Below are 23,355 nucleotides of genomic sequence, written 5' to 3' on the forward strand. Positions count from 1 at the left end.
AGATCATTTATACGTCTTATTTTTTATTTTATTTTATTATTTCACGTGTGGATGAACCTCGAAAAACTCAACACTTTGATTTTCTTACAACTACGACTCTTCTTATCCTTTGAAAATTAATGAATGCCCCACTTGGACCGCTGTATGGTTCGGCTCTCTTTCACCTCCTCTGAGTTTCTGTTTGGTTTTCCTCTCTCTCGTGATAGAAAAATCACATTTGAATTCACCGCGGGCTCTGATCTCTGAACCCAATTCGGAGAATCATGGATGGAGTTGATCACCTTGCCGACGAGAGGATCAAGGCCGACTTCGATGTCAACGAGATGAAGATCGTCTGGGCCGGTTCTCGCCACGCTTTTGAGATTTCCGATCGCATATCCCGTCTCGTCGCTAGTGATCCGGTTAATTTTCTCTCGCTCTTTCTGTTTGGTTTCCGGAAACGTTCATGTGTGGAGTCGGATTCATGGATGTTCTTGTGTTCGATTTGTGAATTCCGTGGTTGCGTTTTGCTTGGCCAGTTCTTTCGCAAGGACCATAGAGGTGTGATGGGCAGAAAGGAGTTGTTTAAGGACACACTGAGAAAAGCTGCTCATGCGTGGAAGAGGATCTTCGAGCTCCGTCTCTCTGGCATGTTTTTCTTCTCAAGAACGGATTTTTTTTTCTTCTCGTGGTTTTACATCTGTTATGGCGATTTTTTTTAAATCGATTGTGAACTCTTCCATGGTTTTGGTTACAGAGGACGAGGCGGGAAGGCTGAGGTTTTTCGTGGATCATCCCTCCTTTCTCGATCTACACTGGGTAATCATTCCTGCAAAATTCTCATTTTTGAATATGGATTTCTTTGTTATTTTGGAATACGTTGCTTCTATCATGTTTTGAAGTATTCTCCGGTGGCCGTAATTTTGTTTCATGAGGTTGATATTTCTTGCTTGTGTTTTGTAGGGAATGTTTATGCCTGCAATCAAGGGTCAGGGCACTGACGAGCAGCAGCAGAAGTGGTTATCGCTGGCGAATAGGATGCAGATTATTGGGTGTTATGCGCAAACTGAGTTGGGTCATGGCTCAAATGTTCAAGGCTTGGAGACAGTTGCCACTTTTGATCCACACACAGATGAGTTTGTCATACACAGTCCAACTCTGACTTCAGCCAAAGTCAGTAACCAAATTTAAGCGATTGATTGAGTTTGTGGAGTCTCTCACATCACATGTTTATAGGACTCATCAGCACTGTGTATTTGATTTCTTGAATAGTGGTGGCCTGGTGGACTGGGAAAAGTTTCTACTCATGCTGTTGTTTTTGCTCGTCTCATAACCGATGGTGAAGACTATGGTATCCATGGTAATGTACCAGAATGGTTGTCTGGACTTATTTTTCATTCTCTTTTAGCTCGATAGTGATCCCCCAAAGCTTTCTTTTTCAGGATTTATCGTGCAACTGCGCAGTTTGGATGACCATTCTCCTCTCCCGGGCATAACGGTTGGGGATATCGGGACGAAGTTTGGGAATGGGGCATATAATTCAATGGACAACGGTTTTCTTATGTTTGATCATGTTCGCATTCCAAGAGATCAAATGCTTATGAGGTTTTCTTTCTTACCCTTTGGTCTGATATGAATAAGCCTTTACGATTTCCTGATATCTCTTGAAGAAACAGCTTGTGCTTCAAATCTGATTGCTGTTTTTTTTTTAATTATTATTCTCTCTGAACCCTCTCAGACTGTCAAAAGTTACTAGGGAAGGAAAATATGTTCCATCAGATGTTCCGAGGCAATTGGTGTATAGTACTATGGTGTATGTGAGACAAACAATTGTGGCTGATGCTTCCAGTGCGCTGTCTCGGGCAGTTTGCATAGCTACAAGGTACAGTGCTGTCCGGAGGCAATTTGGGTCACAGAAAGGTGGTCCTGAGGCACAGGTACGGATGAAGCTGCTGTTAATTACTCTGCTGCCTAAGTTTCTCAATAGGGAACATAATGTGATTGTTGTTGTTGTTATGACAGGTTATTGATTATAAAACTCAGCAGAATAGATTATTTCCTTTGCTGGCATCTGCTTACGCCTTTCGATTTGTCGGGGAGTGGCTGAAATGGCTGTACACGGATGTCACTCAAAGACTGCAGGCCAATGATTTCTCAACGCTGCCTGAGGCTCATGCATGCACTGCAGGACTCAAGTCTTTGACTACCTCTGCCACTGCGGTATCCACTGGCACTCATCATTCCTATCCTACCTATTAGATTCATTTACTTATTCATTTTACATGTTTGGAGATGAATAAGCATTCCACATTTAAGCACGTGTGATGTCACTGGGAAAAAAAATTGTTGGTTTAATGATAGAGTATTTTTTTTTGTGCATATACACAGCCACCTATCTATATATGTGCATCTTTTTAGGTTCATATTTCGGTTTCACCTTTCGAACTAAACAAGATTGAAAATAGTTGCAATTTGTTCACCATTATCTGCTTGTAGTTGACATGTCGTATAATACACAGCCATGCATTTTGAAGTTGCACTTTTTACCCCAAACTTCTAGTTGTACGAGAGCACAATTGAATCAATGATTCACGATTTATTCATTATCTTTCGTTGTGGTACTCGTTTCCTCAACCACAACCTCAATCAAAACAACGCGATACCATTCAAGAACCGCAACCATGCATCATACACTGTCATCTAGGATTTACATATTTAGCAAGCATCCGCAACTGTGTGAACATTCAGGCCCGTTATGTAATTTTATTTCTTTCAGTGTTAATAATTCTTTGCATAATTGCATTTCATTTTGAATTTGTAAGTCTTTTTACATTGTTGTTGAGCTAACATGTTGGCGGTGGTGGTTTCACCGGTTATAAACGTGCAAATAAATTGAACATTACTGTTGGCTGCAGGATGGCATTGAAGAATGCCGTAAGTTATGTGGTGGACATGGCTACTTGTGGTGCAGTGGTCTCCCTGAGCTGTTTGCTGTCTATGTTCCTGCTTGCACATACGAAGGAGACAATGTTGTGCTGTTGCTACAGGTAATGTTGTGTTTATTCACTGAATGCCAGTTGTTCTCGCTTGCGAAACAAGACCTTTTGTTGCTTTGTCTGTTACGGTTTTATCTGTGGGTTTATTTTCTACTTTGGCTATTATGAGTTTTTGGATTTTGTTAATGTTACATTGTTGCTGGCGTGTTTTGCTTTTGGGTCTTGTGCGATGCACATATTTATCATCAGCTTCTAAAGTTTAACAATTACCATTCGGAAGGCTGAGATAGGCAGTAAATGATCAGACAGATCTTAGCTCCTCGTCCGTAGTACTAATGCCATGAGAGAGGCTCTGAGCCGCTTTTCCATTAACGGACGCTCACATAATTCTAAAAATTCATGGCTTCAGGTGGCAAGATTTCTCATGAAGACAGTTTCCCAGCTGGGCTCAGGAAAGCCTCCTGTTGGGACAACAGCTTATATGGCTCGGGCAGAACACCTAATGCAATGTCGCCCTGGTGTTCAAAGGGGTAAATTTCCATGTCTTCCCTTGCTTCCCATCTCATAAAGTTATTTTTTTCCATTGATTCTGAGATTAATGACGTGGGTTTTGGGGCATGCAGCTGAGGATTGGTTAAAACCTGGTGTGGTGATGGAGGCGTTTGAGGCAAGAGCTTTGAGAATGGCTGTTGCATGTGCAAAAAATCTCAGCAAGTTTGAGAATCCTGAACAAGGTACTTCATTTCTCTCCCATTTCTATCATGTAATATGTATTACCCATCGAAACCACTCCTGATAAAACGTTAACCGAGAATGCATGTAATTTTGATTACTTGGGCGGATATATCTCGGGTCCTTAAACAGAAGATTCACGCCTTTATGTGTCTGTTCTCTTGAAAGCTTTTTGTGAGTTCTCTCTCTCAGGTTCTTCTGTCTTATTACAGGATTTGCAGAGCTCTCGTCTGATTTGGCCGAGGCAGCAGTTGCTCATTGCCAGTTGATCGTCGTTTCCAAGTAAAGCTTCCTCAGCTGTTCTGCTTTGCTAATAACCTGAAATTTGGATATTTGATTTCGCATTCCAACGATGAAACTTTGTGGGGTTGGGTTCAGGTTTATTGCGAAGCTGGAACAAGAGATTAATGGGAAGGGAGTGAAGAAACAGCTAGAGAACCTCTGTTACGTCTACGCTCTCCATCTTCTCCACAAACACCTCGGCGATTTCCTCACCACAGCTTGCATCACTTCAAAACAAGCCTCTCTTGCCAGCGATCAGCTCAGATCCTTGTACTCTCAGGTTCATATATATGCTTTATAACCCGACCAACCTGTGTCTGAAAAAAAAAACAGAGAATGATGAGATCATGCTTTACTAATGTACTGTGCTGTGTCCGCGCTTTTTGAAAGGTGCGTCCGAACGCGGTGGCACTGGTGGACACGTTCAACTACACGGACCATTACCTGGGCTCAGTGCTCGGCCGTTACGACGGTAACGTCTACCCGAACCTGTTAGAGGAAGCATGGAAGGATCCTCTCAACGACTCCGTCGTTCCAGACGGCTACCATCAGTACATCCGTCCGCTCATCAAGCAGCAGCTCCGCACCTCTAGGCTCTGAACTCTCAACTTCTGCTCTTCCATCACATTGTTATTAAATTAAAATTGATGTTATTTAATCCCCCTCCCCAAAGGAATCAGTTTTTTCTTATGTTTTTTTTTTAAATGAAGGGGAAAATAAATTGTTGATTTTTTTTTATTTCTGATAATATTAATAATACTAATAATAATAATGATGATAATAATAAACGATTTGGTTAATATGTTTCTTGGGAATTAGTATGTATAACTATATTATCAAATGAGTATATATGTGTAAACCAAGGTTTGTGTCTTGGTGTTGCTCTTTTCATGTGATGGATGTGAGTTACAAAAATAATAATGCTAATATAAAAAGGGGATGAATAGTTAATTTAATTTATATGCATGTAAATATCTATTTCTCGTGATGATTTGGAAAATAATTATTATTTTTTTGTTAAACAAACTGTAATCTTCCAATGTTTGAACGACCATTATATTAACTCCGTTGTGCATTTAATAGCCGAATTAGTTGGTTGGCTGTGGTGGTGCATATTATAATTTCTGTACCCCTTCTAAATTAGCAACTGTCTCACCCCCGAATATATATATACACATATATATATATATATATATATATATATTGTTAAAAAGGAGGATAATTGAAAAGGAAAATGTTAGTTGGTTAGTAGTTAAGGCATCTTAATTAGAAGTAATTAATCTTACTTTCCACGTTTGATTAAAACCAAGACGACACACAAGTTTCAGTTGGATTTGATTTTTTTTTTCCCAGAATATATACCGAAATATAGAATATGTGTATGAGCTGTGCATGTTTGTACCAAGGGAAAAACGTGTGCGTGCGTCTAGCCGCCCATATATATACACTACTTTTTGTAATTATGTGTATTGGTTTATATGGTTTTATAGTTAAATAACTGTGGATAAAATACACCCTCCCTACGTACCAAACCTAATACATAACTTTTGCTTCATCGGATTATATGCGGTTCCACATTGTTTAAGCTAAATGCAGGTGTTAGTAGCTCCTCTTTCATCCATATATATATAATAGTGACACCATTTTGGAAATTTCTCGTCTTATACAAATAATTCATAAAATAAACATAATTATCTAAACCAAATCAATCCCGGTTAAATGGAATATATATATTTTTTTTATAATCTGAAAGTTTCATGTAACTTTGGTCATATATTTTATAACGAATGGGAGAATCCTAATTGATCAATGTCCCTTCCCAAATGAAAACTCGAATTCGGGTAGCAATTCAATCTTTTGGTTCATTGTCCCTTCCAATGGCTCTCAACCGCTGGTGTATTCAACCACAAACCAATTGTCCCAAAAGAACCGGCTCGCTAAGTGATGGTTCTTCACTAGCAAATGTGTATTATATCATAATATAACGTTTTAGCTCGCTAGCTGTCACATTAAATGCTAATAGGTTGAATCTGTATCATAAAAGTAGAAACGAGGCCAAATACAATTAATAATACCACTAAGTTTGGTGCGCAATTAAATCTGGAACCTATATAACTCCTTCAATGGATCCGTACAAGGAAGGACCAAACCCTAATTAACTTCCCGTTTATACACGATTTTTTTTTCTTTTTAGTTCTGACCTTTCATATGTATTACTCATGTTCCAGTCCCTAATTACACACTCATAAACTCATATTGATTATAATTATTCAATCTCTTCTCGAATTTAAAAACAACGCCCATTTAGATTCCAAACTGAATGTCCCTTTAAAAGTTTTTTTTTGTTACGAAACAAATAATTAAATGTGACAGTTTTTTTTACTAAATTGCATGTATAATTTTCATCTGTATATCTGGATTATGAATATATCGTGATATGTTGGCATCGAGAAATGTGCCTATGTATATATATGTATGTGTGTGTGTGCGCGCCGTGTAAAACGTGCTAAAATAGTGTATGTCGGAGGGGGAAGGGCTCAAAACGAAATAGCTACACCAAGAGAAAAGAAAGTAAAGGTATTACAGCAACTTCATAAAAGCACAGTACATAAACTTGAATCTAATAATTATGTCTAAGTGCGTGTTTTCCATCTGAATTGATTATATGAATCTACCTTAATCACCGTTTAGGTGAATCATGCATCTAAAAATACCAAGGTTTTAATCTATACTAGAAATAAAAAAATGTACACAACATTATAAAAGTGGGATTAAATATGACACTGATTATATAACCGTATGAAAACAGAACTAGATGGGTCCACCGTAGGGAGAAAAAAAAAGGCCTCTAATAATTAATAATATTACAGTGTTTAAGTTATAAGTATATATGACAACAACGACGGCCTCTTCTCCCCAACACTGTTTTTATACTCTCTCTTCTCTCACACGCAAACAGACAAACAAACAAACATAAACCCTAGATTCTTTCTTCTTTCTCTTTTATTTTTGCCACCAAACTTTTTCTCTGTGAATTTAATACAATACCCTTTCGCAGTCGCAGAATCCGTATGCACACACACCAGTCTCCTCTGGCCATGGAGTCTGCGAGGAACAGAAGAAAGAAACCCAACGTTAAAAAACGAGAAAAAGACGAAGCCAGCAATGCAAAAGATTCGAGAGACGAGATTCGGAAGGGTGTTTCTAAGCACCCAAGTTTTCGAGGGGTCAGGATGCGACAATGGGGAAAATGGGTGTCGGAAATCAGAGAGCCCAGAAAGAAGTCCAGAATATGGCTGGGGACGTTCTCCACGCCGGAGATGGCGGCGCGTGCTCACGACGCGGCCGCTCTGGCCATCAAAGGCGGTGGGGCCCACCTCAACTTCCCGGACCTCGCCTGTCTCCTCCCTCGCCCGGCCAGCTCCCACCCCAAAGACATCCAGGCCGCGGCGGCCGCGGCGGCGGAGGTGGCCGAGCCGCCACAGTCTCCGGCGAGCACCGTGACGTCATCCCCCTTGTCGGCCGCCGTCGCCGACGACGCCTTCACCGACCTCCCCGATCTTTTGTTCGACGACGTGACCCACAAGATCGACGGTTTCTGGGACTCGTTGACTTACGAAGACCCCTTTTTCCTGGACAGCTGTTAGACATACGTAGATAGGCGTTCAGTTCGGCCCGCCACACGTTTCTGTCGCCGGAAAAATTGAATTCAGACGGAGAGGCGGATGCAACATTGCCGGCGAAGGAATTCCGACGAGTTTCCGGCGAGAGGGGAAACGGTGTCGTTTGGGTAGGAAAAACATGTGTACGTAACGTAAAGTTCCAATATGTGATGTGTAAGTGAAGGCTTTTGTACAAATGCTACCACCGTACCACGTCTGTGACAAAGTCTCATGGTGTGCTGTTAATGTTAAAACCCAAAACTGTATTTTTTTGCCCCTTAATTTCCTCGTGTCTTTGGTTTTCGTCCATTAGTTTCTTTTTCCACTTTTCTACCCTCTTCATTTTATAAAATATTGAAATGAATCAAATTGGATAGCTCAACCGGTGAAATTGGAATCAAAAACATTTGTTCCGTTCCGAATTCGAGTCTGAAGTTGGAGAAGAGAGTATAAATTCTAATTATATAGTTTGCTCTCACCTTCCAAATTAGTTTTAATCTCGGTACATGATATTCGATTATCCAAAAAAAAAGTCTTAAAATAAATGATAAATCAATATGACGATTACAGTTTAGTCACCAAATATTTATCATTTGATTTTTTTTCTGTGTGAAAAAAGGTGAGTTCATCAAAAGGTTTTTTTTTCCTTCTAAACTGTTGTTTCTCAAAACGGAAACTGATTAATTTATTTTTATCTTTCATGCAAACATTAATCGCGTCAATAAAGATGGAAGTAAATACATGCACACACATTAAATAAACTCGGTGACAATTTTTACGTGTGATGATTTGTATAATGGCATTTGCTTTTGTGGATTAGTGGTCAAATCGGGGATTAGGATCCCGAGTGTATTTAAGAGAGTCCAGAAGCCCACGGCAAAGAAAGAGGAAAAAGGGGCAAATAGCAGAAGAGACGAACTTAATGGTATTTTCTGTAATTTTTAATTATTCTCTTTTACTCGCCCTTTTCCTATTGCGATCTTATTGGTCCTTAAGAAAAATGTTTTGGGAAAAAAAAGGAAGGACCCATTATTAATAGGAAAATTTACTGTTTTTTTTTTTTGGTTAGGACTGTCCATAAGTCCTGTAGTAGCAGAAACACATGAGAATAAATCACTCATATCTTAGTCGGCTGTGTGTTTGATTTATCGTTCTATTTTGTAACGGGTGTGAATAGTAAACACAAATCGGTATCAACCTCATTTATTTGATTAAAAAAAGTAATTTCTTTGTAAAATTTATAAATTTTTAAAAAAAATTGTTAGGTGCCTCATCATAAAATTATGTTTCATATAGTAAAATCAAGTTTGCCCCCATTTACAATATTTTTTAGATCCGGATTAAATTATATATGCGTACATGTATGTGTGTGTATATATATATATGCATGAACATTATAGGGCCAAGTCAACATCATTGTCAAATAATAACAACAGTTTTGACGATATGATTGAGGTTTGATGCTTCATTCCCCATTAATTCTTATGGATGACGTCATTTATTTTTATTTAAATAATTGATTAGACAATTAACTGACATCTTGTGATATTATCATGAATCTATAAAAATAATCTCCAATGTGCATGTCGGCTATATTGGTTTAGTTTTTCAAAACCAATTACGTTTTTTTTTTGTTTTGAAGAGGATAGGGGACTTCTAAAAACAAATCTACCTTAGAAAATATAAATATGATGGTTTATCACGAAATAATTATTTATATTTATTCAATAAGGAAGTAATAATCCTTTTTAGTTTTTACATCATCATCATCGTCATCATCATCATCATCATTATTATTATTATTACAGTCCCCCTATGATCGCGCGAATGACGTGTAAATTCAAATTATATTGAGAAGAGAAATATCGACGTGTTGTTTAAACATGGAGGTGTAACGTGTAAGACTATTACCAATATAATTAAAAATTAAAAATTAAAAATGTGATCTGAGTCTGCATAATGATACATAGATCAGATCAAGTTGGAGAATCCTATGACTTTAGGTCCACTCGTGTTCATAGTCAAACCACATCCTCGCTTTCTGTTTTTATTTTCTTCGTTTTCTTCTAATATTCTTAAAAAATAAAATTTTTAATCTGAATAGTAACAGATTATATTTTCAAAATAAAAAATCGTATTAATCATAAATGTTTAAATTTCATTTAGAAAATGAAGACACATTAAATTAACAAGGATTGAGCTTATAAAATTAACGAATTTAAAAGAATTGAAATTTTATAAATTTATGGAACATTAAAATTTATATTGATAAAATTAAGAAAATTAAATATTAAATGAGTACACTAATTAAGTTAAAATGACAATTGTAATATTGGATGAAATCTCGCATATCAATTTTTTTTTTTGATAAACCGAAAATTCATTGTATATAAATCGAAAAAATCCAGATAAAATCTCATCACCAAATAGAGATTTGAATCCGAATTAGAAAAAAGAGTTATTTCATCTATTATCAATTGAGTTATCCAATTTTGGATTCACGTATTAACTTAATAGAATAGAATTTTATTAGCATATTTTTTCGGATCTTTGATTTATGGATTTAGATTGTTTAAAATTAATGAACGCTTGGACACCATTGTATCGTTAAGTTAACTAATTGGTTCTTTTCTATGAACGTGATTTTTCATATTTAAAAAGAATGACAACAGTTTTAGGTCTTTCACAAAATAACTTATATTTTTTATTTTATCTATTAAACCCCCAAAAATTTTCAAATTGAGGGATTTCAACCTGGGAAATCCAATTTAACACTAAAAGTTTGTCAGGTTTTGTTAGTTAGGGATTTGACACGACATATCAGACAATAGGACAATGTCACATGAACATCTATTTATTTCTTTTGTTTGTTCAAAACAAGACTGATTAATTCGTTACATAAAAAAAAGGACTGATTAATTCGATGTTCATCTAAGCTAGCATGTCCTCCATGATTCTAATTCGCATCAATTCTTCTTACGATGTTCATAATAACCCTTAATTAATATTCAAAATCATATGTATCTGAGTTTATGTAAGATGATTACATTCCTTTGATATAGAATATGCATTTAGGTTTTCTTTCTCTCCTTAATTATATATATTATGTTTCAAAGTTTTGGCCTTCTGATTTTTGTCAGAAGAATGATGTTTTACAAATCCCTCCATGTGTACGCGTTTTGCTCATTCTATCAAATAATTGTGTCCAATATATTTAATTAATTTTTTATATATATACAAACAGTAGTGATGGAGAAATTTGCACGTCAGAGAGAGACCATGTTTGATGTGACGCTTTTAATATTGTCCTCATTGGCTTCCACATAAAATAATATATATATATATATATATATATATATATGCATAAAATACATAAACTTTATAATGGACTGTCTTGAGTGTTTGATGTGATTGTCATCGTCCATGACACACCAACCCAAATTAAAATAAATACAATTCACTTAGGATTAAAAAAAAAAGATTATTATTCAAGTGTTCTTTTCGTTTTGTCTCATAGTTTCCAAGCACCCTTTCAACTTTTTTACGCATTAATTAATGATTGATTAATACACATTATTACATATAGCATTACTAGTTGATATTCTTATCTTAACCGAATCTACCAACTCCTATGATGCTAATGAATTTGCTATAATATATATAATACATGACGCATTATAGTATATTATAATATTAAACATTTTTTTTAATCCAACGTTGCCGTATTGCACCTTATCCTATCAACACTAATTCATTAAAAAGAGAAGGAAGAAATGTCAGAAATTATGATTAAATCAATCAATGACTTCGCCATTATTACGTGTACTCTTTTTGACATTAAAAAAAAAAGAAAGACCTATATTAAGTTGAACCAGCTACCATGCCACGACCACAAATCCTCAAATCTCCCACCTTTTTTAAAAAAATTTAATAGTGAAATTCCATGATTAAGTGTTGAATGATTTTCTTGCTGGAAATTACACAAAACGATCCCCAATATACCAATAGTACTTGTTTTGTATACCTAATTTTATAACTATGTATCTTTAATTTTACATTTTTGAGAGAATTCGATGTATGCGCAATCTTATATTTTTTATGAAATTTTATAAACTATAGTGGTACTTCATGTTCTACCAAAGATGTAACCTAACCAAACATGATATTATCCATCTTTTCGTGTGAAATAGGGTACAAAATGTCTATACCATCATGAATTCGAATATCAAATTTGTGAATGTATATTTCAAATCATGTAACGGTTTTCACCTCCAAAATTAGTGTAGAATTGATTTAAAACACTTGTTATGAAAAAAAACAAAAACAAATATGATACTATATATATAAAAATTCATATATCCAAGATTGGGTGATTCAACAGGTAAAGAATGAAACAATTTTTTTTTCCAATCCGGATTCGAGTCTTTACTTAGGGAAGGACATTCACATAGGTTTCTCTATTTATGTGGAAGACGTAATCGGATCAAAGATACGGTGAATTTCTAAATTATAAAAAAATGAAATAGAATTTACGTATAAATAAATAGTGAGTATGTTTATGAAAAATAGCATGTGGCCTAAAGGGAAGGAGAGGCTACAGTTGAACCGATGAGAGGAGCAACGTGTCAGACAAGTACGGGTAGACATGTTGAAGTGAAAACCCCGAGAGCTGTCCAAAATTGTACGGAACTCTGAATAGTTCGATGTAATTATTCCCGTCTCACTGAAATAACCTCTTTTTTTTTGTGTTTGAAAAAAAAAAGAGTGAATGAATTAAACATTAAGGTCATTAATGGAATTTAGGGACACCGATTTAAGACAACGTTTGTACAAAGCAATAAAGTGAGGCCTGATTAAGTGTACATGTTGACTTTGAAGGCATCCGATGATATGTAGACTTGATGGGTTGGGATTGTGTGTGTATATATATATCGTCTACTCGTAATCAGTTGCTGTCACCCAAATTTATGTCATTGCCATGTAAACAGAGACAATAATAATACGTCATGACAACGATCTCTATGCTATTTTGTTCGTTACTGGTCCCGCGGTTTAAAAAAAAAAAAAAAAGGTGTAATGGGCAACGACTTCTTGTTTTACAAAGATAACCCTAATTGTGATAGGTTGTTTTTCCCCAGTTTAATCGCCTATACATGTTTTTTTTAACATATAATTTCAATCGCATTGTTTTATTTCTCTCACCATACATTTTCGAGTGGGATGTTATTATATATATATACACACACAAAAACCGTGAACAGGAAAAATAGATCTTAGGAGAAAGTAAAGGGGGTTATAGAAAAAATGGATCGATGAATACAAAACTTGCTCAAAGCCCATGTTATATGTTAGCACCATTGGCCCACTACTAACTTTTTTTTTGGGCATATCCCAAAGCCCAGTGAGGTAATGGGTATTGTTTATCCTCCTTTTCCTCTCATTTGTTTATTTGGAATCAGAATCTTGGATCTGATTCAGACGGTTGGACCAAATGGAACGAAGAATCATATGGAACACATCGAATGGGCCCATAAGCCCAATAAGGCCGTGACTATTCTGGGCTGAGCCTAGCAAACTGAGGCGCGTGACTCACGCGCGCTTGAGACAAAAATCTTGCGTCATGGAGTGGAGATTAGATTAGTCCCTGCTCTTTCCATCATCCCACCGCTTTTCTGTATTATCCTCGAGAGATATTTCTTTGTCCTTTCTTCGGTTCTCTGGGAAACCCTAACCCTCGATTCTGATGCCAGCTTCGGCTTCCGCGCTAATTTATCATCTTGAATTTTCTCGGATGTCTTTCTGGTGCGACTGAGGAGGATCCATCATACGATTCCCATCTCGATTGTTGTGACAAATTTCGTCGGCTGGTTTACTGTCTCTGAAAATTTTAGTTGTTTGAAGGTTTTTTGTTATTGGATTTGACAATCGGAGGTTGCTGCGGATCGAATCGGAGATCCAGTGACGTCTCGAGGGATTTCACTTGCAGAGGCTATCTGTTTGGATTTGATCTGAATCCGTCGGGATCCTGTCGATTGTGAAGAATTTGTGTTGGCGATGTCTGTTCGAATCTCTCCGCATCTTTTTTGGCAGTGAAGGATTGCTTCAGAATCCATTTGGAAGTCTTGCTGCGCAGAGATAAGCAGAGGAACGAGCCCCTGAGAGGTTTTGTTTACTGATTGGAGTAGTGAATTTAGAAAAGGGAAAGAAAGGAAGAGGGAAAATCAAAGATAGCTTTTTTTGCTTTTGTACTTCGTTTCGTTTTTGAGTTGAATACCAGGCTGTTCTCTTTCTCCCTCAAAGTATTATCGTTTGATTATAATATATACATACTACATACACTCTATAAGTTGAAAAAAAAATGGCTGTTTATTACAAATTTAAGAGTGCAAGGGACTATGATTCTATTCCAATGGACGGTCCTTTTATATCTGTTGGCATTCTCAAAGACAAAATCTTTGAATCAAAGCATTTGGGCAGTGGTAAAGACTTCGACCTTGTGGTTACTAATGCCCAAACTAATGAAGGTTGGTTTTGCTGTCCTGTAGATTCGGCCAATTTAATCTACTTTGTTTGTGGTTCTCATTAGCATTCTGGTTTAAACTGCTCAATTTTTGGCTAATCATGTTTCCTATTATGCTGGTATTGGGTTGCTTCTTTGAAATTCTGGTACTACACTAAATAATGGTTCTTTTCTGCCCTATGATTTCTGCTTCAATATTGTCTAAAATGTTTGCTTTGTACGCTTGGAAAGAAGGAATTAGTATCTCAATGGTGCTTTTGTGTGTATTTGAGTAAGGATTATGTTTAAATCGATCAGTCAATTAGGTGATGACTGACTTTGTACTTCGTAGATAGGGAAATATGTGTTTTTCATTTTGGCACATTTTACTTTGTGACATGATGACTGACTTTGCACTTCGTAGATTGATATGCACGGGCGCTGCTTTACAAAACTTGTCTTATGTTCTTTGTGATTTCAGAGTATCTTGATGAAGCCAAGTTAATCCCAAAAAATACCTCTGTCCTAATTCGTCGGGTTCCTGGACGTCCCCGTTTGCCCATTGTTACTGAGCAAAAGTATTATCTCAAACCTTAGACTCTCAGCCATGTAGTCTAGTTTCTTCAGCATTTCCTGAAATCGTAAAACGCCATCTTTGTAGCTCACATTACGTTCTCTTATTTCCCATGTGTCATGCCTGATTTTGTTTCCTACCTGACTGAGCCCTCTTTTAATGTGAAAATGGTGGATGGGTTGAGCTCTTGGTTACTTTGCAGATCAAGAACCGATAACGAACCTGAAGATACTCAGCCTATAAAGCATGACTACCCTAGTGATTCATCTGCCATGAACGTATGCTCATGTTGGCCTATTTTCATCTGGATTTGGTTGTTGTTGCATGACTTGTTGCAACTGGACTTATTGATAAGATTTATGCATATAATACAGCCTGAGGATGTGGAATGGGATGAATTTGGGACTGATCTTTACTCGATTCCTGAAGCACTTCCAGCTCAATCTAGTAATCTTATTCAAGATGCTCCTGCAGCAACTAATGACGATGAGGAAAGCAAGATTAGGGCTTTAATTGACACTCCAGCTTTGGACTGGAAGCGGTTAGATGGCTTACCTGTTTTTTATTCTCGATATTCTGATGGTGTTATTTTTTTTCACAACAACATCGCCTTAATCCCAAGTTTAATGGTGTTATTTTCTTTTCTTTGGAAAAAATTTCTGAGATCTGTTTTCTCATCCGCAGAAAAGGGCCTGATGGTGTTGGTGCTGGCAGAGGTTTTGGGAGGGGTTTGGCTGGAAGGATGGGTGGGCATGGTCTTGGTTATTCTTTTTTCCGTTTTTCTATATTGCAATTGCTTTATCCGTTTTGGTTCTTTGAGAACATGATCTTTGCCATTTCACATCTCTCGCTTTTGGATTTTCCTTTTGAAGGTTTTTATTAAGATGATTTTATTGTGGTGTAACTTTATACTAAACATCTCTGTTTACTGCTTGAAGGTCGGGTGGCATTGGAGCGTAAGACCCCTCCGCCAGGATATGTTTGCCACCGCTGCAGAATCCCAGGTGAGTGTCCTTATGCTGGTACAGTTTTCTTTACTTCTGCTTTGAAATGAGGGGTCACTTGGGCTGAACTGTTACATGTTTGTATTCTCACCCAAAAGCTTTCATGGCGCAGGACATTTTATTCAGCACTGCCCTACAAATGGTGATCCTAATTATGATATCAAAAGAGTGAAGCCGCCGCCAACTGGGATCCCAAAGTCTATGCTGATGGCAACCCCAGATGGTTCCTATGCATTGCCGAGCGGAGCTGTTGCTGTTTTGAAGCCAAATGAGTAAGGAGAATGATTCATGACTGACACTTGGATTTCATTCTTTCATTTAGATTAAGAGCAAAAGGAGAGGGTCAAATTATTATTTCTTGTTTTTTCACATAGGGATGCGTTTGAGAAGGCAATCGAGGGCTTACCATCCACCCGATCCATTGGAGAACTCCCTCCCGAGCTTCACTGTCCATTATGCAAGGAAGTAATGAAAGATGCGGTGTTGACCAGCAAATGCTGTTTCAAGAGTTTCTGTGATACGTGTAAGTGCTCTTAGAATAATTTACTCCCCTGTCAGAGTTTTATGATTAAGAGCTTTAGGGTAAATGTTGAAATAAATTAGTTCCTTTCCATCTGTTGTAATGTGCATAACCTGCTTGCTGGAATCCAGGCATCAGGAACTATATCATTTCGAAGTCGATGTGTGTATGTGGGGCCACAGATGTTCTTGCTGATGATCTTCTGCCAAATAAGACTCTTCGGGATACAATAAATCGTATACTGGAGTCTGGGACTGACAGTGCCGATAACGCCAGAAGCGCTTTTCAAGTTCAAGGTTTGTTGATGCGAGCTCCTCATATGTGTTCCTGTACATGTTTATAGGAAATATATTGGTTGGTCATGCTTGTTATATGGAGCACAAATGAAATGATACTCGTAGTTAAATAACTTATATTCTGATAATAATCAGATATGGAGTCTGCACGTAATCCACCTCCTAAGTTTCCATCTCCATGCACTTCTGCTGCATCAAAAGAACGAGACCGTGTTTCTACTGGGGTTGAGGAAACAAAAATTGAAGCAGCAGAGAAACAGACAAAGCCTACAAATGCACCTGAGTCTACGAACGACGAAGCTAAATCTGCAAAGAAACTGGATGCATCTCAAGCAGAGTCATTGAGTGTACGGGAGGCAACATCGAGGGGCAGTGCACCGGTCGCTGAGGAAGAAGTACAACAGAAGCTAAATCCTGATGAACAAGGTGAGCTTTATCACTTCGTGCTTTTATGATATTCATCTTGAATAAGGTGGCATATAAAAAACTTTCATCATCACTTTATGAAATTATGATATATGGGAGATATTAATTGCTTCTTTATCACGTTTTCTCCATTGACAGGAAAGAAAAAGAAGAAAAAGAAGGTTCGTGCAGCCACTCCTGGTATGTCAAACCTTGCTCTTAGATCTTCGGGTACATTCTGGCTCGTACAAAAGTGATATGTAGATCCAACCAGGTCTTGAATGTTTGCTAATGTTTTTTCTCGATCATAGGCTTGCAATGGAGTGGTCTCCAAGATCTTTCAGCTGACCACATGATGCCCATGGCACCCTATGCCTTCAACCCCTTGTGGGCCAGTGGGCAACCTGGTGCGGATGTTTTCATGGGTCCTTATCCTGGTCTGATGCCGTACATGGGTTATGGACCTGGCCCCTTGGACATGCCTTTTGGAGGTGTCATTCCTCCTGCTCCAGGCCCCTTTGGTCCACCTGGTCTCATGTTTCCTCCTATTCCACCTCATAGGTACTGTCAGTATCAAATGCTCATAGTGGTGCAACTTTCTGTCTGCAAAAATCTAATCATTGGTGACGGTTCTCTATATTTTTCAGGGATCTTGCTGAGTTGGGAAGGGGTATGATGAATATGCCACCTCCGGTCATGAGCCGAGAGGAATTTGAAGCCCGGAAGGCTAATTTGAGGAGAAAGCGTGAGATGGAGAGACGGGGTGAGAGGTTAGTGTTATAACGTTTCTACCATCCTGTGTGTCGTGATGTCGAAAGGCCTTGGGTGGAAAAAGTCCTTTTAGGCCACACCAAGTGATAACAACTTCAACTTGATTGTTTATGCGATTGATGTGGAAGAGGTTTTTTCTGTGGATCTTCGAAACTGGGATTGACTGCGTCTAAAGCATTAGGAAGGCCTGTGTGTCGTGATGTCGAAAGGCCTTGGGTGGAAAAAGTCCTTTTAGGCCACACCAAGTGATAACAACTTCAACTTGATTGTTTACGCGATTGATGTGGAAGAGGTTTTTTCTGTGGATCTTCGAAACCGGGATTGACTGCGTCTAAAGCATTAGGTGTATGATTTGATACCCATGGAGTACTTTTTTTTAAAAATTTCACTGGCCACATTTGACAGCTGGAAATCCAACATTTATATGGTAAAAGGGCGGTTTTGTAGGGATAGTCCTCTAGATTTACATAATCTATATTGAGAAACCAGGTGGGTAATCCTCTGACAGTATGTTGAATTGTTGATAAGTGTCCCACATCGGAGAAAGAGAGGGATTTGAGGCCAAGATATAAGGAGAGTCAAACCTCCACTCTTATGTTAGATTTTGTGGTGGAGTTAGGGCCTAAACCTTATTATATGTATGGGTTACCACCGAGCTCTCGTGAAGCTTTGCTGAGGTGGGGGTTGTTTCTGATGTTGAATACGTCAGGGGACTTTCAAGAGATGGAGGACATCCGAGGGAGGCGTGTGTCAATTCTGAGGGCCCGTCGTCCATGAGATCCAAATCCGTAACCGTAAGTGTCCATGTTTTACTAAAGCTGCAGATGATAGGTATGACCGCTTTGTTTGATGTGTTTTCTTATGGGGGGTGTGTAGAAAAGGGCTCAGCGTTCATCAAGTGGAGACCACCACCACCACCAGCATGGGACGGAGAGATCATCGGCTGAACGTTCACCAAAACCACCTTCCAAGAGGAAGTCTGAACACCGGCACCATCACTATGATTCTGACCACCAGCGCGAACCGGAACGAACCAAGTCTCGTGATCACAAACGTCCTCGTGAGCATGAACGTGAAAAATCTCGTGACCGTGACCGTCATCATCGATCGTCGGCGGAGACCACAACAGCAGGCGGGAAGAAGCAGAAAAACAGTGTGTTCTCGCGCATAAGCTTCCCATATGGGGAGAAGCCCCCCAAGGTTACTCCTGAGGCGGCGAGTGATGGGGAGGATGAGGACGAGGATAGGCATTTCAAGAGGAGGCCTTCGAGGTACAACCCCTTGTAAATCCGACCATGTTCCATGAATCATCATCATCATCCCCCAATACTTCCATCTCTGTAAAAAAGTATATGTTATACTCTGTTCCATTCCTCTCTCTCCTCTCATCATGCTTTATCGCCCGTTTATGCATTTATATTTATTTTTCTATAATGATAATCCCAAGGGAGAAGTTAAATTTCTATTACCCATCTCGAAATTCTGTCGTATATTGTTGTCTCCCTCTCTTAAGATCTTCCAACGGAGCAAGCGTTTCCTTATATTTTCCCCCCTATCCTACATACGTTACGTATGATTCACTTTAGTTTTGAGTCTATAATTTCTAAATTAATAGAAAATATTAATATAACAAAATCTAAAATATCAACGCATCCTAATAGGTTTGGCAAACCGGAAAAAGGTTTAGGCCCAGACTATGCAATTTGGCATATACTATTTAAATGGGCCTCGGCCCAACCATACAACGATCTCGTCGGGGCTTGTGATTTCACAGCTCTAACTCTTGTCTCCTTTATAACCCAGAAACCCTAGCCCCCCACTCGAAGGAAAACCCTAGTTCCGGCTGCTCTTTGGAACTTCGCGAAATGGGTAATTGGCGTCTTTTTCTTTTTTCCTGTCCAGATTTCCTTGAAACTCTATACGGTTTCTGCGTTTCGTATATGTTGTTGGGATTGTCTAATGTTTTTCTCTTTGCTGATCGTTTTGAGAAACTGGTGGTTTTGATGAAATCTAGGGGCGTACAAGTACGTGTCGGAGCTATGGAGGAAGAAGCAGTCCGATGTTATGAGGTTTCTGCAGCGGGTGAGGTGCTGGGAGTACCGACAGCAGCCCTCCATTGTCCGTGTCACCAGACCTACGCGTCCTGACAAGGCTCGTCGCCTGGGCTACAAGGCCAAGCAGGTTAGTATTAATGTCCTGCTCCTTTCAATTTGTTACCGTATCTCGTGGAATCCGATGGATACTGATATTTCGTTGAATAAGTAATTGAATTTGAGTACTCATGAAAATTTCTCATGAACCCTATGGTGATTCCGTCAGCCTCAGCATATGAACGTATCGTTACTGGGTTTGAATTGATTTGTCATTGTTCTGAGGTTTTAATTGGGTATATTGAAGAGGTGTACTGTTTATGGTATGAAGCGTGACAATTGATCCTCATAGAAATTGAGATTTATCTTTAGCCTTGCTTTGCATTCTACGTATGCTCTTCGTTTATTGTTATGAAATGTGATTTTGCATTGTTTTATTGAGACCAATATGTGGAAATTACAGATGTAGTCATCCCCGCTGGTTATGTGGTTTCTTGAAACACATCTTCTTCACAGGAAGTGTGTTCATGATCGAATGCTTCCCATGACCAGCTACATGAACTAGCCAGAATGATCATTTGACTTGGCTAGATTCTCTCTCTGTCTGAATCTAGCTCTTATTCCGACTGGCATAACTTATGTTTCTTTTTTTGCGTGTTATAACTTTATATGTTTTTACTTCTTAGGGGTTTGTGGTGTACCGGATTCGTGTCAAAAGAGGTGGAAGGAAGAGGCCAGTGCCAAAGGGTATAGTGTATGGTAAGCCCACGAACCAGGGTGTAACCCAACTGAAGTTCCAGAGGAGCAAGAGGTCAGTTGCTGAGGAGCGTGCTGGCCGGAAGTTGGGTGGTCTTAGAGTCCTCAATTCCTACTGGATCAACGAGGATTCGACTTACAAGTACTACGAGGTTATATTGGTGGATGTGGCTCACAAGGCGGTGAGGAATGACCCGAGGATGAACTGGATATGCAACCCTGTTCACAAACACCGTGAGCTCCGTGGTCTTACATCGGAGGGGAAGAAGAACAGAGGTCTCCGTGGAAAGGGACATCTCTACCACAAGAACCGCCCTTCTCGCAGGGCTACCTGGAAGCGAAACAATTCCCTCTCCCTCCGCCGTTACCGTTGAGGCTCTTGACATTCTTCTCCTTTTCTTTTATATGCCAATGTTGTCTTTCCATGAACCGACTTTTTTTGACATTGTGTTTGTTTTTGACATTCTAGTATCAATTCTTCCTTTCTCTGCTCAAGTTTGAAATATACGTATCAATTTGTTATTATATTTGATTTGGTTCAGTATAATATTAAAAAATCACATCACCAATGTAATTCATACACACGTTCACAAATATACGTACACAGACATATATGTACATATATATACATATATTTGCACATGCTTAGACATTAGGGTTAGATATATGTGATTTTAGAGATATTCGTCTTTGTTTTTGTGGATGTCTCATTCTAGGGGTGGGCGTTTTAACCCGTAACCCGGGGTTTAGAGGTACCCGGCTTAACAAGTACCCGAATAAAGGATACCCGAATATTAACGATAACGAGATCGAGTATTAATAAAGTCAAATTTTTGACCCGCGAGTCCGAGTGGGGGTTCAATTATTTTACAAGGGGTACCCGGGGTACCCGATATATTTGTTAAAAATCTAAAATATACTTTATATTTATAATATTTTTGTCTAAATTATTCTTATTATTTATTAAAATACTTTTATTTTAGTTCATTTTTTATCTTCTAAACCTTTCTATACAAAAATTCTAATATTCCAAATCTTATTCTATGCAACCGAATCAACCATTATTTTTCTCTCAAAATTTTACTCATCTCTCTTTTTCGTAAACTTTTTTTCTCTTTATACTTTGACATATCTCATTTGTACTTTGTATATCTATCATTTCATAGTTCAAAATTTTATAAGTCGTATAGATCCGGGTACCCGCGAGTACAAGATCGAGAATCTCATTCCGAGCTACAAGTACCCGGATTTTATGAAGCCAAGAATGAGATAATGTTTTTGTAAAACCCGTAATGATGAAGACGAGACGGGGTTTTCTAAAAATTGGGGGTACCCGACCCGTGCCCACCCCTATCTCATTCTCTATTTCATTAACACCGGGTATCCATCGATCGGATACCCGTGATTAAGAGATGAGTAACCGCACACACCCGTAGCTGTAAAATAAACATTTTAAAATTAATTTAAACCAAATATTTAGTAAAAACATATTTAATTCAAAATATGTTTAAAATATAGAAAATTATAAATTTTTGAATATATATAGATTTATAGAAGTTTTTTAAATATATATGTTAATTTTTAAAAGTTAAAATCTAATATTTAAATAAATAATTTAAGAAAATATAGGGTTATTTTGGTTATTTTATATTTTACGGGTATCCGTGGATACTCGTCTTGAGAAAATGAAATTTGTACCCGTTTTCGTCTTCATCTTACTGCCTCATTTTCATCTTCATTCAGAGTCGAATACTCATTTTTCGAGTACTCGTGAGACCGGATATCCGCGGATAATGGGTTTAAATACCCAGTTCTATTATATATATACATACCATTATACATATATAATAGTATGCATATGTGTGTATATATATATATATTCAAAATTTGTTGTAGTTTTTTATTAATTTAAACCAAAATATGTAGAAAAAAAATACATGATGGTGATGTGGATAGACAGTGTTAGGATTTGCAAAATGTATATTTTTTTTTACAAATTGATATATATATATATATATATATATATTCCAAATTTAAAATTAAAAGTTGTTTTATCCCTAAACATATAGACTATGAATACAAATTAAAGACGTTGAAACTATGTTCGATCGTAACTTTGTAGTAAAAATATTTGTACTCTAGAACAAATGTCGATCATAACTTTTCGATAGATTTTATCCCAAAAAAAATCGATGGAGTTTCCAGACGAAATGTTAGATATCCGGATTTTTATTAAAGAAAATAAAATTTGAAATGTCAGTACTTGATTTGGACCGTGAGCCAATATTTATTTCATAGTAATGATAAAAATTTCAGGAAAATTTAAGAACAATGGAATATACGACGAAAAAAATAGTATGGCGAAGACAAGGTGGAAAAGTGAAAAAAATTGGCCAGAGAAACGTTAATGATTTTGAAAAATATTGTAAAGGCACCCACGCGCCGAATTTTGTAAATAGCTAAATTACGCTGAAATACCTGGACTATAACCCGCGGAAAATGGGAGCGTGTCGAATACGCGTGGGTCATGCGCTTGGGTGCTTTTTCGAAAACAATACATCTACAAGTAAAACGACATACATTTCCCTAGTCTACACTGGAATCGGTTGAACAGCATGATTTTCCAAAGTAGTAGAAACGACACACAGTGGACCTCTGTATGAGTTAAACAACACGCGTTTCCAGCATATGCAAAACGACATACAGTCTATCTCTTTACACATTAAACAACATGTAGTCGAGTACTAAAAACCGAGTCCACAGTGTTAAGAATTTAATTTCAGTACTAT

The 23,355-nt window shown here is 37.8% G+C and overlaps 4 protein-coding genes across 7 annotated transcripts; all 4 read left to right on the forward strand.

The window, feature by feature from the left end:
* The first annotated feature begins 122 nt into the window (after positions 1–122).
* Positions 123–4,727, forward strand: LOC104814467 (peroxisomal acyl-coenzyme A oxidase 1-like). The gene is made up of 14 exons (XM_010542517.1): positions 123–401; positions 519–627; positions 737–798; positions 943–1,152; positions 1,252–1,339; positions 1,422–1,584; positions 1,718–1,916; positions 2,002–2,199; positions 2,895–3,026; positions 3,385–3,505; positions 3,599–3,709; positions 3,920–3,989; positions 4,086–4,269; positions 4,380–4,727. Exons 1-14 carry the CDS (start codon positions 264–266, stop codon positions 4,587–4,589), a joined length of 1,995 nt encoding a protein of 664 aa, XP_010540819.1. The 5' UTR covers positions 123–263; the 3' UTR covers positions 4,590–4,727.
* Positions 4,728–6,801: 2,074 nt separating this feature from the next.
* Positions 6,802–7,954, forward strand: LOC104814468 (ethylene-responsive transcription factor ERF039-like). The gene has a single exon (XM_010542518.2). The coding sequence runs from the start codon at positions 7,061–7,063 to the stop codon at positions 7,634–7,636; it is 576 nt and encodes a 191-aa protein (XP_010540820.1). The 5' UTR covers positions 6,802–7,060; the 3' UTR covers positions 7,637–7,954.
* A 5,352-nt stretch (positions 7,955–13,306) lies between these two features.
* Positions 13,307–19,188, forward strand: LOC104814469 (E3 ubiquitin-protein ligase RBBP6-like). Of its 4 annotated transcripts, none has more exons than XM_010542519.1 (15): positions 13,307–14,175; positions 14,632–14,728; positions 14,909–15,002; positions 15,099–15,265; positions 15,409–15,485; positions 15,663–15,728; positions 15,841–16,000; positions 16,103–16,251; positions 16,380–16,544; positions 16,680–16,970; positions 17,109–17,150; positions 17,261–17,510; positions 17,597–17,719; positions 18,430–18,514; positions 18,597–19,188. In XM_010542519.1, the coding sequence occupies exons 1-15, from the start codon at positions 14,010–14,012 to the stop codon at positions 19,005–19,007; spliced, it is 2,343 nt and encodes a 780-aa protein (XP_010540821.1). In that variant the 5' UTR covers positions 13,307–14,009; the 3' UTR covers positions 19,008–19,188. The 4 variants fall into 4 exon arrangements, with proteins under 4 accessions (XP_010540821.1, XP_010540822.1, XP_010540823.1 ...); XM_010542520.1 differs by having other exon boundaries at positions 15,409–15,479; XM_010542521.1 differs by having other exon boundaries at positions 15,409–15,470.
* Positions 19,189–19,479: 291 nt separating this feature from the next.
* LOC104814470 (60S ribosomal protein L15-1-like) lies at positions 19,480–21,071 on the forward strand. Its single transcript, XM_010542523.1, has 3 exons — positions 19,480–19,589; positions 19,735–19,901; positions 20,497–21,071. The coding sequence occupies exons 1-3, from the start codon at positions 19,586–19,588 to the stop codon at positions 20,938–20,940; spliced, it is 615 nt and encodes a 204-aa protein (XP_010540825.1). The 5' UTR covers positions 19,480–19,585; the 3' UTR covers positions 20,941–21,071.
* Positions 21,072–23,355: the final 2,284 nt, after the last annotated feature.

This window comes from Tarenaya hassleriana, unplaced genomic scaffold (assembly GCF_000463585.1).
Source record: "Tarenaya hassleriana unplaced genomic scaffold, ASM46358v1 Cleome21, whole genome shotgun sequence".
NCBI classification, from domain to species: domain Eukaryota; kingdom Viridiplantae; phylum Streptophyta; class Magnoliopsida; order Brassicales; family Cleomaceae; genus Tarenaya; species Tarenaya hassleriana.